General features: G+C 42.8%; 1 protein-coding gene across 1 annotated transcript; it reads left to right on the top strand.

The window, feature by feature from the left end:
- The first annotated feature begins 637 nt into the window (after positions 1-637).
- On the top strand, positions 638-16,044 carry topbp1 (DNA topoisomerase II binding protein 1). Its single transcript, XM_078291399.1, has 28 exons — positions 638-789; positions 1,030-1,123; positions 1,222-1,356; positions 1,467-1,610; positions 1,841-2,022; positions 2,497-2,690; positions 3,197-3,373; positions 3,555-3,721; positions 3,934-4,097; positions 4,486-4,739; positions 5,333-5,667; positions 5,857-6,029; positions 6,281-6,492; positions 7,061-7,377; positions 7,590-7,775; positions 8,341-8,456; positions 8,591-8,714; positions 9,545-9,703; positions 10,114-10,210; positions 10,306-10,507; positions 11,161-11,396; positions 11,602-11,744; positions 12,061-12,157; positions 12,992-13,155; positions 13,929-14,057; positions 14,226-14,315; positions 15,060-15,221; positions 15,823-16,044. The coding sequence occupies exons 2-28, from the start codon at positions 1,037-1,039 to the stop codon at positions 15,949-15,951; spliced, it is 4,575 nt and encodes a 1,524-aa protein (XP_078147525.1). The 5' UTR covers positions 638-789; positions 1,030-1,036; the 3' UTR covers positions 15,952-16,044.
- Positions 16,045-16,283: the final 239 nt, after the last annotated feature.

A 16,283-nucleotide genomic window follows, 5' to 3' on the forward strand; every position in this document is an offset into this window, starting at 1 on the left:
CCAGCAATGAAAGATACATAATGTGATTATTATTTTAGCCATATTTTATATTTATGAGATGAAGTATGAAAGCATAAAAACGAGCATAACGAACTCCTAAAAACCTAAAAACTGCCCAGATTATTTATATTCATGTAACTTTTACCATTACACAGGATCTGATTTGATGTAGCCTGCATCAGATGGATACACCTAAATGTTAATGATACATAAGCTTAAATACTGTAGGCCTACGTTGTTTTGAGATTGTTGTTTGTTATTCAGCTCTTTATGTTGCCAGACTAGTGCAATTGTGAAATGTTTTAAAAAATAACAGTGTACTTGTGCCGCTTCTTTAGTTTTCCATTCTGTTGGTTCTGCTGGAAACTTGCGTCCGGACGGACGGACGGAATAATAGGTAACACCGGAAGTTACGCCGTTGGCGCGAATAACAACAATATAACTGCTGTTGCAATTTTGCCAAGCTATTGTAATTAACTTATTATTATATATTGTTTTAATTGTTTTCCGAAAGGGTATAACATTCCGGTTATGATAATATTTTAGTGCTTACGGTCTTCGAAATTTTTTTTTGTCTGTGCTTGTTGTTTGAAAGCTAACCGGTGCCGCAGCACTCTCTGTCTTCTTCTGACAAGCTAACAGATGAAGTCAGTATTAGCGTATTTGCTCGTTGACAATGACAAGGCATATTGCCCGTGACTATGTGTAGTGGCTGGAGCTCTTATTGACAGTCGTAAAAATACATATTGCTTCTGTATTTACTGACGCTTTGAGACCACAAAGGAGGAGGTAAGTGTTAACACATCTAACGTCAACACTTATAGCACTGTTAGTAACATTTAAGATGGACACTGTACCAGCACATAGCCAGTAGTTTGGCATTTGCTTGCTAAAAATCAATGACAAAATGTCTAGCCGACTAAATACAATCAAAGACGTACAATATTCTGTGTTAGAGGTAATTCATGTCCACTTGGAGATTATTGCCAAGGCTAACTAGCGTCCCGTTTTCCACTCACCCTAATACAGGTTCATCATGTCTAAAGGAGACAAGGAAGCCTTCATTGTGAAGTTTGTAGAAACTAAAGGACAAAAGACAGAGTCTGCTCTCAAGGCTTATGAGGTGAGCTCCACTAGCTGACTTCAAACCCAAGTATGGTAATGTTTACACTGTCTTCTCTCTTTGTTGATGATGGTTATATTTGTTTCATGTTCATACAGGCCATTTTGGAGCTGCAGTCTGAGAAGTACTTGAGGACCATTGATGAGGATGCTGTTTTACAGCTGGACCATAAAGACAAGTCCCTGTTTGTCTTCAGCAGCTTCACCACTCCAGCCTTCCTCCACTGCAAGAAGGTCAGTACTCCCATACATCGGATCCAGAATGTCGCAGAAAGTGGTGAATTGCTATCATGGAGGTTAATCATTGCTTTCTGTCTCTCTCTCATTTTTCACACTGTGCATAGCTTGGCTGTAGAGTGGTGAGTCCACTGGTGGTGTTGTACTGCCTGCAGCAGCAGCGCTGTGTCCCCAAAGCAGAGCAGCCTGTCTATAACATGGCCATGGCTGATGTCACCATCTCCTGCACCAGCCTGGACAAAGCAACACGGGTTAGTCCACTGCCTCTGATTCTAATTGTAGATTGGATTCATGCCATGGTAATCAAGCAAAGTGTAGTTGTGTGTGTGGTAGCTTGTGAGGATCATTTTCTGGACCTCACTAGGAAAAATATTAAGGTTGGAGTTGAATTAGTTACATTAATGTTAGGCATAAGGGATAGGGAATAAAATAAATCAGCAGAATGTCTTCACAAGCATAAATCGTGTGTATGTTTCTGCAGGCAGAGGTGATGGACTTGGTACAACTAATGGGCGGAAAGGTCTATCTTGACCTGAATGTGTCTGTCACGCACTTGATAGCAGGGGAGGTGGGCAGCAAGAAATACCTGGTAGCTGCAAGCCTTGGAAAACCCATCCTGCTGCCTACATGGGTCAAAACCTGCTGGGAGAAATCTCAGGACAGGTATTTACACTCAACACATTTCTGTTTTGATATCTGCATTTCACTGTTTGTAAACCTGGCTGCATCACAGCAGGTTTGTTTGTTTGGGATCTGCCATTTGATGTACATTTCATTATCATTATAATCTAGTTTAATTCTAGAAATAGATTCTTTCTTAGACAAATTTACTCTATTCTTAAACACTATGAAATCATTTTTGAAAAAAGAATCATTACCTGAGGTTCATCATTTAATATCACTAAAATATAGAGAATCCAGTATGTAAAAGTATTAACATTTTGTCAATGCAAAACTTGAGTTACCCACTCTCCTTTAAATTGTACCATGATTTTGTTTGAGAAAATGAGTGACAGCACAAAATTAACAGTGTAGTTGGTACTTTTTTCAAATGGCAGGTATCTCATTTTGGAATGAAGCTCTTCAAATGTAGATGCTAACCAGCCTCCCATCTGGGAAACGGTCTCTTTCTCTCAGTCTTTTCAGGTACACAGACTTGCCCATGGAGGATCACATGTGCCCTGTGCTGCGTGGCTGTACTATTTGTGTAACAGGCCTCTCCAGCATGGAGCGCAAAGAGGTGCAGCGGCTCTGCCAGCGGCACGGAGCCAACTACACTGGTCAGCTCAAAATGAATGAGTGTACACACCTCATCGTCAGCGAGCCAACAGGTAAGTCACCAACAGTTCCAGACCATTGGCCTTCATTCTTAAGAAATAATTTCTGTAAGGCTCATGTATAATCGTATGTTCTAGAATTCTGCGTTATGGAAATATTTAATTTTCATTTAGAGCACTCACTGAAGTTGAAAATAGATGTTGACATAAAATGCAAAATGTCCAATAAGCAATTCTGTTTCCCAAAGTACTGATCCCAAAGTAGATCAGTAATCCTAACTAATCATCGTGACCACAATATCTAGCAAAATAATCAGAATAATCATAGCCAGAGTTGTGCAATTGGTACCCGCATCGCTACCAATTCGATTATTACATTCTGAGTATTTTTTATTCTTTATTTTTTTTTTAAGAGTAAGCCTTTATTAGACAGTTCAAGTTGAGAGAGACAGGAAAGATTGGGAGAGAGAGAGGGATGTCATGTGTTTACACGGTACACGTCTTAGCCCACTGAGCCACCAGGACGCCGCCATATTCTGAGTATTTGTGTTTGTTTGCAGGTCAGAAGTACGAGTGTGCACGGAAGTGGAATGTGTATTGCGTGTCTCTGCACTGGCTGTTTGACAGCATAGAGAAGGGCTTCTGTCAGGATGAGAGTCGGTACGCTGTGGAGCGCGGCGCACCAAAGGCCAGCCGACCACACACCTCCACCCCTACTGGCACCAGCAAGAAGGAGGGTGAGCTACAGATCTATTGTACATTTTATTGTTTTTTATTGTTTAGAATAATGTTGCCCTTTCGTCTTAGTAGTGTGATTGGGGTTGAGCACAAGAGTTTTCTCTTGAGTGTTTCAGAGTTGGAGATTTATCCCTATATATTGTAATAATGAAGAATTTTTTTTGTGTTTTTGGACTTCAGAGGGTCCATCTCTGTTGGGCTTGAGCCACATCTCTGTCAATGCCAGTATGACGATAAATGACACAGCGCTCACCAACGGCACCCTCAGCCGTTTGGAAGCTCCAGACCCCATAGATAGCCTGGACCTCACCGTCTGCCCTGCCGATGATATACTGGATGGCTGTAAGGTAAATAGATGACCTCCATTTTATTTGGAGAGTCATTAGCAGTATTTAGTGGGGATTACACAACATTCCTTATACAGAATGGAGAGCCTTTTTTTTTTTTTTTTTTTTTTTTTTAATACTTTTTCCTATTTTGTTCTGATCACTTCCTGATTGAAACTGTGAAACAAATACAGATTTGAGGCTTTATTTCACAAGTGTTATTTTCTGTGCAGCTGTATCTGTGCGGCCTGCCAGGGAAGAAACTGGAGAAGCTGCGGCGCCTGGTGAACGCTGCAGGCGGCCTGCGCTTCAACCAGCCCAGTGAAGACCTCACACATGTGGTCATGGGCGAGCCAGACCAGGACCTCAAGAACTTCCTGTCCAAAGCCATCCACAGGTCTAAACTACTGAGATATTAGATCACAAAACACCATGCTACCTCCTCACTTATACCTTCATGATCTGGTCTGTTTTAAGCTTATTAGTTTAGGCTACATCCAATTAAGTTTGGGTAAAGTTCAAGACTTTGTTATCCCTAATGGGAAATTTGATTTGCAGCAAGGCATGCAACACAATACAGTGCAAAATAAAGTACAGAAACATACAAAACACATTAAAATGAACAGCATAAAGAGAAGAAAATTTTATACACAAGGAAATGAGGACATGAGGAGGAGAGTGTGTCTGTGCAGTTTAACAAGTTTGCAGCACATGAGATAATTGAGATCTTTTTGATGTGACATGTAGATGTTAAAAGCCTTATGTCTCTGCATGTAATTTCCCAGGCCCCATGTAGTGACGGTGCAGTGGCTGCTGGACAGCTTCTCCAGAGGCAGCCTGCTCGCAGAGGCGGGCTACCTCCACCCTGACTGTCTGCCCCCGGCCGCGGCTGCTGTAGCCATGCCTGCCCCTCACACCCCGACTTCCCGGCCCAGCCTCACCTCAGCCGCTCCCCCTGTCGCCAGCCCCAGCACTCCCAGGCACAAGAGAGCAGAGGAGGATCTGCTGTCTCAGTACTTGGATGATGACCGTACAGTAGGTAGGAATCTCCAGTGTTGTTGAGGGAATTACTGATGAAATCAAGTATTGTCATGCATATTTTTAAGCATACATACCCCCTTGATCACACTTAATGTGTCAAATGTGTTGCTTTCCAATGGAAGTTCATTAATTTCAAATGAGAGAATCTGTTGCCACTGCTTCATTCCTTTACTGGGGCATTCTGTTGCCATGGAAGTGTTGCATGCATTGGATTTATTCTACATATGCATTGGTTATACATGTATAAACTTGTATAACCAACCCATTTTACCCTCTTTTTGCTAGCTCTCTGTGATGTTTTCATGATGAAGAAGTTTCATCAATTAGTCAAAGTTTGATTCAATAACCATGCCTGCTCTTTGCATAGAACTCATAGTTTGCACAACATAAATGCATTACAGATTAAGTGTGATTGCGTTTTAAGTAATTATACACCATTTAGAAATCATACAAGATATTTGAAGCCTGCGTAGAAGATTTGAAGATGTCCTGTAGTTCACCATTGTTTGACAAGACCCTTTTTTAGATTATAGTTTTATATATTGCAACGGATGAAATCTCATTCCCCTTTTATCCTCTATTGTCCTCTAGTTGAAATGCCCCTACCAGAAGAGGGCAGCAGCAGGAGGTCCAGCAGTACAGTTGCAGAGCCACAGCCTGAGCCCTGGGCCCCAGACCAGACCAATGGACCAGAGCCAGACTCCACCTTGCAGGAGGCCAGCGAGGCAGGCCTGTTTGCTGGGAAACGTTTCCTCCTGGTGGGCTTAGGTACTGAGGCTGAGGCCCAGCTCTCTATGCTGGTGATGGAGAATGCAGGCAAGGTGCTGGTGGGCCGCACACGAGCTGTGGCAGACTATGCCGTGGTCCCACTCTTAGGCTGTGAGGTGGAGGCCACAGTGGATGAGGTGGTCACTGATACCTGGCTGGTAAGATAACAGACATGTATGTTTTATTCTTTTGATCTGTATAGGGAGGACAGGATTGTACAAGGGGGCATATACAGCATTTTTAGTTTTTGTTAATTATCTTTTATTAAAGCATTTTGTTGTGTTGTCTCAAGTGTGTTGTTTCATACCCACTGGACATGTTTTTCTCATGTATATGTTCTCTTTCAGGCCATGTGTGTGGAAAAGGAGTGTGTTCTGCAACTTTCCTCCAACCCTTTGTTCACCCCTGTTCCTGTGATGGAGGGCCGCTCTCCTCTCAAAGACTGTGTTCTCTCCGTCAGCCAGTTCACTGGAGCGGAGAGGGAGTCCCTAGTGGAGCTGGCCAAGCACCTCGGAGCAAAGTACACCTACCTTGCAGTCTGATCACACACACATTTACATTTTTCTCACCTTGGGGGGGCAGTTTTCCAGCTGTGTATGGGGGTGGGGTGTCACCACAGATACTGTAAATTAATGTAAAGGAAACACTTGGCTGGAGAAGTCATTCTAACACAAATTAACTTGCTCTACTGCATACTTCTACCCTCTGTTGCCTGACCATTGTGAGTGACCTATCTTTCTATCTACATCTTTCCTCCCCTCCCTCCTGCAGTGTCCAGGATTACTTTGTGCGCATGGCCAACCAGAAGAAAGGCATGCTGGCCAGTACTCACCTGGTGCTGCAGAGCCCAGAAGGCACCAAGTACCAGGCAGCAAAGAAATGGGGGCTGCCAGCTGTCACCATGCGCTGGATACTAGAGTCTGCTAGGACAGGCCAGAGGGCAGAGGAGGAGCGTTTTCTAGTTGACCTTCCACCATCACCAGGTTAGAGAGACGTCCTGGTTGAAGCCTCTGGTAGATGCGTATTTGTAAAAGCATGTGATTGGTTTGATTTACATGGTATAGCTGTAGAACATGATGGATGACGTTAGTAAATAGACAATGAGTTTGTATTTTTAAGTTTTTATAATTTGTAGTTTTGTACTATTTTGTCTTTTTTGGTTTGTATCATTTGTAGGTGCAAATAAAGTAAACTTTATTCATATAATAAAATATGAATAAATTTAATTGAAAATGGAAATATGGTTAATTTCCTAGGCAATTCAGAGAGCCATTATGAGTCAGCTGATTGAATTACAAATATATAATTTGGCAAAAGCTTTGTTAAAAGTTATAAGATCAAACTGACATCTTTTTGCCAGAAAATAAACTGCATAGGGTTCTATACAGTATATGGCTAATGGCCTGCTAGGTGTGACTCTGCAGTGCATTGCAGTTGCAGAACAAATGCAAATCTCTTGCTTGCTTGGTGTGTCTAGTCATAGGCCCAGTTTTGTCAGGTATGTCATGGCTTCCTGCACTGTGAGAATGACTTTATTTCCCTGTTCCACAGAGAGGGACGATGAGAGTTTTGTCGGTGGTTCCCAGAAGCCAACCATGCCTCCTCCAGCGCGTTCCTCCCCAGAGATCCCCTTGCTTGGTCCCCAGAGTGGCAAGGCAGTCACCCCTCTCGATGTAGGTCGCTTCCAGAGCAAAGTGTTCCGCTCTGTGTTGGACCAGATGAAGCCCAAAGAGGATCCCAGTACCCCCCGACAAGGCCAGGAGGGCAGCAGGAGGAACCCCCCTCAGAAGGAGCCCTTGCTGCAGCTGGACACTCCCTCTCGCTTCCTCAGCAGAGACCAGCTTTTCAGACCCTCCTTCAACGTCAAGGTTGGACTCACTGAGCTCTGGGTTTGAACAAACAAATAGCAGGGGTTGATCCACAGACTAGTACTGGTTTTTCACCTCTTTCAACTCTATATTTAGATTCTGTTATGTGTTCTACACTAGTAGCAATAAACTGTGACATTTCAGAGGTGTCTGATGACAGTTACTGTTTGACATGAATTTACTGTAAATAGATTGTCTGTCCTTTGGTTTAGGATGCACTAGGAGCGTTGGAGACTCCAGGGGGAAGGTCCAAGCCAGGAGAGAAGGTGGAAACCCCGCTGACTGATGTCATCAACAGGAACCTGAAGGTGGCTCTGGCCAACAGCACCCGCAGCCACACCTCAGACATGCAGGCACTCAGCGCTAGCCCCCAGTTCAGCAGGACGACTGAGCAGGAGGTGAACACATACACACAAACATACAAAGGGGCAGCAGGGTGGCCTAGTGGTTAGAGAAGCTGTCCCATATCCAAAAGGTTAGTTTCAATCCCTGCAGCAGCCAAGTGTGTCTGATGGAAGTGTCTTTGAGCAAGACACTGAACTTGCTCACTCACTGATAGTTGTTCACGATAAGAGCATCAGCTAGATGCCTTAAATATTAATATAAAATTGCAAAACTTCTCCCAAACAGCAAGTTCACAGAGCAAAGACTCACTCACAACATATGCACCATAAAGCATCTCACATCTCATACTCTCCAGGCTGCTTGCATACCCTACATTGGTGGTTTATTCTCAGAATATGAATCTCTTTATTTGCCATGTGCAATGTACAGGAGCCTGTCTTGGTGACATTATAGGGTGGAGGAACCCGTATAATTATATAAATACATACTGGCACACAGGGTACAAGACAAGAGGACTCCATATTTAGTGCAAGGGAAAAGTGGACATATGATAGGGTAGACTATATATATCACTTGACATGTATACAAACAAAAGGATTCCCAATTTTGTGTGTATAGGTCCCAGAAAAGGAACCCAGTCCTCTGAGTGGTGTTGTGATCTGTGTGGGAAAGAAGCTGAGCAAGATGCAGGGTGAACTGAATGCCGTTGCCGCCTCACTCGGAGCAGACTTCAGGTATTCAACACATTTTTGCAGTCAAACTCAAATAAAGTTGGCTGTAAATGACTATGGATGCAAGTTAATAAAAGATGACATGAAGCTTAGCTGTCATTAGTTTAATAAGTATATCTCTCTACAACTTTGTTCAGGTGGACTTGTGACGACACAGTGACCCACTACATCTACCAGGGCCGTGTGGGAGACAACACACGCGAGTACAGAGGAGTGAAGGAGAGAGGGCTGCATGTGGTGTCCCAATACTGGCTACAAGCTGTAGGTTTCCCAGTATCAAATATAAACTGAACCCAAGCTCTAGCTATACTGTTACTCTGTAGAGCTCTGCACAGGGAGACGTGGAACATTTTACTGTTGGATACTGCTCACAGTAGTAGTAGTAGTATGATGAGTAGTTTGATGGAAGATCAGATTTGATATTGTGCATTTTTCTGTTCCCACTACTGACACTGCCTCAGAAACACTTACACAATTAAAGTGCTGGGCTTGATGCACATTGTGTTGCCTGTATGATTGTAGATATATCCCAGTATTTCTCAACAAATCTTAGGGATTATTTCATTTTCAGTGATGCACATAGAGATGTTGTAGTAAATGCAATGAATGAAAACCCATTGCTCTCTAGCAAATGTTTTTGCTTTTGTTCAACTTTAAATCAGAGCGCATTATCAACAAAGAAGCCTGTCTCTTGAAATTAGGTAGAATATTTTGTTGATATTGCTTACACTGCTTGTAAAGCAGTTTTGTTTTCAAGAAGATTTTGATCTACAACCTACGCTTTTGATTTAATCTGGGACTGGGACCTCACTTTCATGGTAGTAGGTACTGTGTTGTGCATCTTATTAGCATTCAGTATTCACATAGCACGCATCACCTGGGGGACAAAATGAGCGTCCTATCAACAATAGCAGAATAGTTAATCACACACAGCTTTGATGTGCTAATTTTAGACACAGATGGGAGTTTCAATTATGAGTTCCCCCTTTATAGTGGTTTAATTCCCTTAATTCTTGTGACAGCCCTAATGCACAATGATGTATGGGTATGTAGTGTGCGCACTAACAACCTATCGGTGCCGTCTTGTGCAGTGTGCTGAGGAGCAGAGGCATGTCTCCGAGTCTCTATATCCTTTCACCTACAACCCAAAGATGAGCCTAACCCTCAGCCAGGTGCCAGACAGCTCCCAGAAGTCACCACCTTTCTCACGCACCCAACTCAAAGACATCGCTGAGGCCCAGGACAACAAGGTGGGTCTGAACAAGTAATTCACCTCTGTGTATACTGTGTGCGCAAGGGACAAGATCAGGTCGTTTGAGGCAGCAGATTGGCATAGTGTTCATGCAAGACACTGAAACTCTGACCTTTCTAATAATGTACCACATTAAATTATTACATTACTTGGCAGAAAACGAAGAGCTCATAGGCTACATCCACTGAAAACCTCATGTTGACAGCTTCAGCATGTGCTGAGAGCTTAGTCTGTTTTTAGTGGTCCAACTTTTACCGAAACAACATGAAAAGTGTTTCAGTAGTGGCTTAGCAACAGCAGGAGCCACAACCAGTGCTTTCAATGTGCATCCATCTACTACTGTTAGCTAATAAATAAGTGCCTGGTGGACATAGGGATATCCCTTTTAATTTTCTGTCTTTCCTTCAGTCTGAACACAATGCCATGGAAGAAGCCACAACCTCCTATCGTGTAAGTGATGGAGAGGTAGATCGTGAAGAACTACAGGACACTACAGAAAGGAGAGGTGGGTCTCATTTACCTCAGTTACCTTATTTAATAGGAATGATAGCTTGTGATACAAATATAGTGATTAATTTGCTTGCTTATCTTTTGTTTTAGATTTGTCAGAAACTTTGGAAATGAGAGAGAACCTGCAAAGGCAACTACAGGAGATCATGTCTGCCACCAAGCTGACCGCAGGGAGGCGTGCCTCAGCCAGACTCACCAGGCTGGGCTCAGGAGCGGCCGACTCGGGCCCCAACACACCTGATTTGTCACGGGTTGGACGCAGTGGGAGCAGACGCACTCTAGAAGCTCTGAGGTAGGGACGGCATGCAATGAGAAGGCAGTTAATTCATGGTCAACCTATAACAACCCCAAACATAGAGTATCTCAAAGGAAACTGGCAGCTCTCCCACTGTTATGTTATGACTGTCAAAGTAAGTAATAGGAAACCTGCACAGTAGGAGTTTTTTATGCCAGATGTAAGCCTATTTTATTCCAAAGTTCAAACAATGCAAGCGCAATATAGCAAATGTTTGAGTCAGGCAACCATCATCAGTGCATGTTAGGACTGTACACCTTTACACAATTTAACTCTGGGGTGGCGGTAGTTTAGAGGTTAGAGAAGCCGGCATGCGACCGAAATGTCGCTGCTTCAAATCCTGGGAAGAGCTGGGAAAATCTTTACATTATGTCATTTAGCAGACACTTTTGTCCAGAGCGACTTACAATAAGTACATAAGTACATTTTGTCAACAAAATATTGGTTAGGAAAGTGAATAAGAAGCTGTGTGATTGTGTGGCAGGGCATTGCTGAAAAAACAAAGGGTGCTCAACTTTCCATGGATAAATAAAGGTTAAAATTTGAAATATTTAAAAAAGACTGGCACTAATTGGAGAGAATTTGTTTTATAGGCTTCCTATACTCCCAGTTCAAATTGAATCTACCTGGCCATTCTCTCCTAACTCCAGGGTGTCCAGAGAAGCAGCCATGGACCTCAACACAGAGCCATCCCAGAGCGAACAGATCGTTTGGGATGACCCTACAGCCAGGGAAGAGCGGGCCAAGCTGGCTGACAATTTACAGTGGCCTGGCAGTCCATCACAGCACTCGGAGCCCTTCCTAATACCTCCTCCTCCCACCGCACTATCAGAAAGCGGCGCTCAGCTCAGGGACTCCATGACCGACTCTGAGCTGGTGGAGATGGGTAAGAGATCAAGAATCCGCAGTGAACTGTCAGTCTTGTCAGAGTTACTTTAGAGGGCTAGGAAAGTCACCATAAATATATACAGTATAATAACAAGAAAAAAATTGCTTCTGACAAAAGTCTGATCTTTTTGTTAAAAACCTAATACATTTGACTTTGATGTCAACATTTCCCTCTAAACCCTCCATCTACTTCCAACCCCCAGCCGCTTGTGATGTCATCGACCAGCATATGGGCCAGAGGGTCATGACCCCTCTAGCAGAGGAGCCAGAGAATGACATCCTCACTCCTAAAGCCCCCAGCATAGCTTTCCCCCTCGCCAACCCTCCGGTACCTCCAGAGCCACAGGTGAACATGCACATTCATTTGAATAACAAGGAGTTGCTGCACTCTCATAGCCTTGATGTAAATAATCTTTGTCAGGGGCACTGCTGCTTAAAATTTCCATCGAATGTCTGATTATTTGAGGATATGAATGTGCATCCACCTTCGTTTATCAAGTTCTGTTCTGTTCTGGCTAGTACCTCAACAGTCCAAGAGTGTGTTCTCTCTACTTCTCTTAACATGCTATATTTGCAATACACACCCTATAACCTCTCTTTCACTGCTTCAGTTCTTGTTTCAAACAAGCTAGTGATGCTTAAAGGTTGTTTCTTTCCCTCAGGAGGAGAGTGAGGAAGAAAAGGAGCCACCAAGATTCCAGCTGTCCTCCCTCAGCCCTCAGGAACGCATTGATTACAGTCACCTCATAGAGGAGCTTGGTGAGTCTCCCCCCTAATTAGGGCTGCATCAGTACAGGGTTTCATCACACTGCAGTAAAAAGGCAATATATCTAAAACTAGAAGTAAGAGGATCTAATCCCTAATGATTGAAGAAGAGTCTGCCCCTGGGGTCTGGGAAGGTTTCCTCCTGCAGAATGTTTCCTCTGCTGTTGCATGCTCAGTGTCTGCAATGATTCAGGTATTGCATTACACACCGCGAGCTGAATACCTGTGATATAATTTACCTACAAAAGATATACAATGGTTAACTGTGGCAGGAATATGTTACTCCAAGAATAGCACAAAAATGGCACAAATGTCAAGAATAGCACAAAATTGTCCTGGCCTTGTTTCCATCATGGTCCTTGTTGTGCCTTCAGCCTAATAAGTAAGGCGATGAGAGGCGTCAAGCACAACAGCATTTAAGTGAAATCATTATTTAAACTCATACAGTATATTCTACCAAATACATAATTTACAAACAATAGAAACATCTAGAGAAGGAGGTAGATGGGTTACATAAGCCGGCCCCTTACAAGCAGATGCTTTCCAGCAATTTCTCTTTAATTATACCCTGAAAGATAAAAGGATTATGTCTTACCCAGAGCAACTTATTGCTTTAAGACACTTTGAGAGGACATATGGCTGCTAGGGTAAATCTAAACTATAACTCTTCAGTTCGGGAGCAGTCTTAAATCATTTTCTCATCAGGTCTTTACTCTGTAGTCTATGCAAACATTTGACTTCTCTTTCCAGAACAGTTTATGGTATATCTTCTGGATAGTTTTCAATCTCTGAAAGAGTTTCTGTCTCTGTTCCTCTTTGGGGTTGCAGGGGGCGTCGTCCTGGACAAGCAGTCTTTTGACCCCAGCTGCTCTCACATCATCGTGGGGAACCCGCTGCGCAATGAGAAGTACCTGGCAGCAATGGCCGCCGGCAAGTGGATCCTGCACCGCTCCTACTTGGAGGCTTGTCGCTCCGTGGGTCACTTCATCCAGGTCAGGATCCTAGTGCCTCTAGCAGACAACTCATAAAACATAAGCACAGGATATATCAACGGGCCCTTAAAAAGTCTGAAAAAGTCTGTAAATATCTCGGTTATGGCCTTAAAAGTATGAAAATATCTTCAATAGTTATTAGAGCTCTTATATTACAGGTTTCTTTGTGCTGCAAGTCCACTCTTCAATCTTAATTGTCTTAAATTTGATTAGCATTAAAAGGTCTTGAAAAGCCTTAAGTTTGGTTTTCTGAAACCTACCCTGAAGCAAGTGAGGAAATTGTGCCATTATGTCCATTGGCCACAATGGCTGGTAAATCCCAAAGTTCCTGAGTCACTCTCACTTTTTTACCAGCCAGCTAGATTTTTAGAATAAAATGGAGCATCCAAATGATGGCTGCCTACCTACCAAAGTGGCTAGGAGGGTAGACAAACTTACCAACCAAAGCAAAGTTCCCAGTATATGGCTGTTGTCAGGTGAAAACCTCATATCTCCAAAATGTCAATTTTCCAGGAACTAAGAAAAACAGCCTTGTTTTTAGCTTGTCAACCGTGCATTTTTCAGTTTATCCAATGGGCTTGGAAAGGTTTTCATAAGCCCAAGGGTGGGCCAAAACCTACAAAGGACTATGTAATCCTTCAGTTTAAGTTAAAACACAAAAAATCACCAAAATTAGAGCTATGAGGTTTTCACCCGACAATAACGATATGGTTAGTGGCTTGTGATACAAGTACTGATACAAGTGTGTGTGTGTGTGTGTGTGTGTGTTCCAGGAGGATGAGTATGAGTGGGGCAGTAGCTCCATCCTGGATGCCTTGCCTTCCATCACCTCCCAGCAGAAGAGACTGGCGTTGGCTGCCATGCGCTGGAGAAAGGCCCTGCAAGGCCGTTCAGAACAGGAGGTAGATACAGGCTCACACACACACAGTACACAACTGTTACAGTTCTCAATCTCAATTACTGTCGTATTGATATTGTACAGCATTCTCTGCTTCCTTTTCATATTGATTTGTTGCGAGTATCTAACATTTCTTCTGTCTAAGCAAACCTTTGTGTTTCATCGTCCTCAGGGAGCCTTCAGCGGATGGACAGTCATGCTGAACATCGACCAGAACAGAGAAGCAGGATTCAGGCGGTTACTGCAGTCTGGGGGAGCGAAGGTTGCTACCTTTTTATTTGTTGTTCCATATCCAACACCATCTATCCATTTCTAAATGCAAGGAATGTTGTAGAAATCACTGTGCCAGTGCTTGTCCTAATTGTCGGTTATGCCTTGTTAGGGTATGCTGTTGTTCTCACTGGGACTGCACAATTAGTTGAGAAAACAATTGAAATAGCAATATTGACTACAGCAGTTTTCAAATCAGGCATTGCAGTTTGTTATCAGAGGGAAAATGGTTCAGACAGCATTTTAAGCAATGTTCTCTGCTTGTTGTACAGACTCCCTGTGCAACAAAGCAAGCTGCATCTTGGAGAATATCTTTCATAAAGTACAAACTGAGTAAATCTCGAGTATTCACATCATTTTTCACTGCCAAATAGTATTTTCTCCAGAGGTGAAAAACAAAATGATGTAGAAAAGGTCTTCCAAAAGTGTTTGCAATATGAGTGCAACAGTAGAATAAGGTTAAATTCCCTGATCACAAACATTACGAGCAACCAATAGTAAAGAGTGCAAAGGTTGGTGTCTTATTGCCCTGACAATACTTCTGTGACCATAGAACAGTTATGTTAGAGCAAAATGCTAAGGAAAAGAAAACGAGCTAAGCAGAAAGATAATAGGGATTTTTAGGGAAAGGGTGCCATGACGTACTACAATATTCAGCAGAAGTTTGACAGTATGTTTATTTTTCTGTCAACATAGTGGAGCCCTAGTTCTCATCTCATCTCTAACCTGTCTCCAGGTCCTGCCCAGTCCCTCTCCATCCCTGTACAAGGAGGCCACTCACCTGTTTGCAGACTTCAGTCGGCTGAAGCCTGAAGACTTCCGGGTCGACGTATCGCAGGCCGCCTCCCAGGGAGTCACATGCTTGAAGCCAGAGTACATTGCAGACTACCTCATGCAGGTTAGTGGAGCTCTTCATGGGGCTTATATCATTTCTTAGTAATGTTTCTGTAATTGTAACAGGACATTGCTACCGATTATTTTCATTATCGAGTAATCTATCGATTTTTTTGATTAATCGATTAATCATTTACTTTATAAAATGTCAAATATAATGACAAATGCCCATCACAAGTTACGAGAACATAAAGTGATGTCTTAGTCTGACAGGCAGCCAAAAAAAAGTGTTATTTTTATAATGATATGAAACAGAGAAAAGCAAGCAAATCTTAGCATTTGTGAAGCTGTAACCAGAAAATGTTTTTACTTGATAAATGACTAAAAGGACTAAATTCTACTATAACTGCATGTTAACCATAACCTGCAATGTCAAAAAAAAAAAAAAAATTCCTTTAGTCTTCAGTCTGCCTATGGAGTGAGATCATTTCAGTTATTTTCAATGCAGTTTCAAGAATTTCAAGTGCCAATATCTTGAAGGAAGTCAGATCACTTCTTGAAACACGTTTATTTGAAGGAAGTTGAATTTTGTCACCCCATTGGCAGATTTTCTTTGTTTTGTTTTGTTTTTTGTACTGAGAATGCTCTGTTTGTCTTTCCTGCAGGAGCCAACACCACCTATAGAACTGTACTACCTGACTGAGGCTGCCTCTGAGGAGAACCAAGGCACTCCCTCACGCAAACGCAAAGCAGCAGCCGACACCTCCAGGCTGAAGAAGAGCCGTCTGAAATGAAACGCACTCGTAACTCTACTAAAACATTGCCATCGTACTTCCCGTGTCATAATAATTCTGTGAAAATGCCTGTAAATAGATATATATTTTATTTCTTGTATGAAAATAAAATGAATGTAATGCATTCCTTGTGGCACTCTGATATTTTTATTCAAGAGCCTTGCAGTAGCTGCTGCCCGCACTGTGAAACTGTAGCTGTGACTGGGCACTAAATGAACGTCTGCAGAGAGGAGAGTCAAAATGTTGAGTCACTTTTTGTAAATGGCTGCATTGATACACTCTGGACTGTAGAGGGCAGTACATGTGTGTTGTATGACCCAGGCATGTGCTTG

This window comes from Centroberyx gerrardi, chromosome 22 (assembly GCF_048128805.1).
Source record: "Centroberyx gerrardi isolate f3 chromosome 22, fCenGer3.hap1.cur.20231027, whole genome shotgun sequence".
Lineage (NCBI taxonomy): Eukaryota > Metazoa > Chordata > Actinopteri > Beryciformes > Berycidae > Centroberyx > Centroberyx gerrardi.

Coding starts and splice junctions, on each gene's coding strand:
- topbp1 (XM_078291399.1), top strand. CDS start 1,037: ATGTCTAAAGGAGACAAGGAAGCCTTCATTGTGAAGTTTGTAGAAACT. Junction 2,023..2,496: donor TGGGAGAAATCTCAGGACAG/GTATTTACACTC, acceptor TCTTTCTCTCAG/TCTTTTCAGGTACACAGACT. Junction 11,745..12,060: donor CGGTACCTCCAGAGCCACAG/GTGAACATGCAC, acceptor TCTTTCCCTCAG/GAGGAGAGTGAGGAAGAAAA.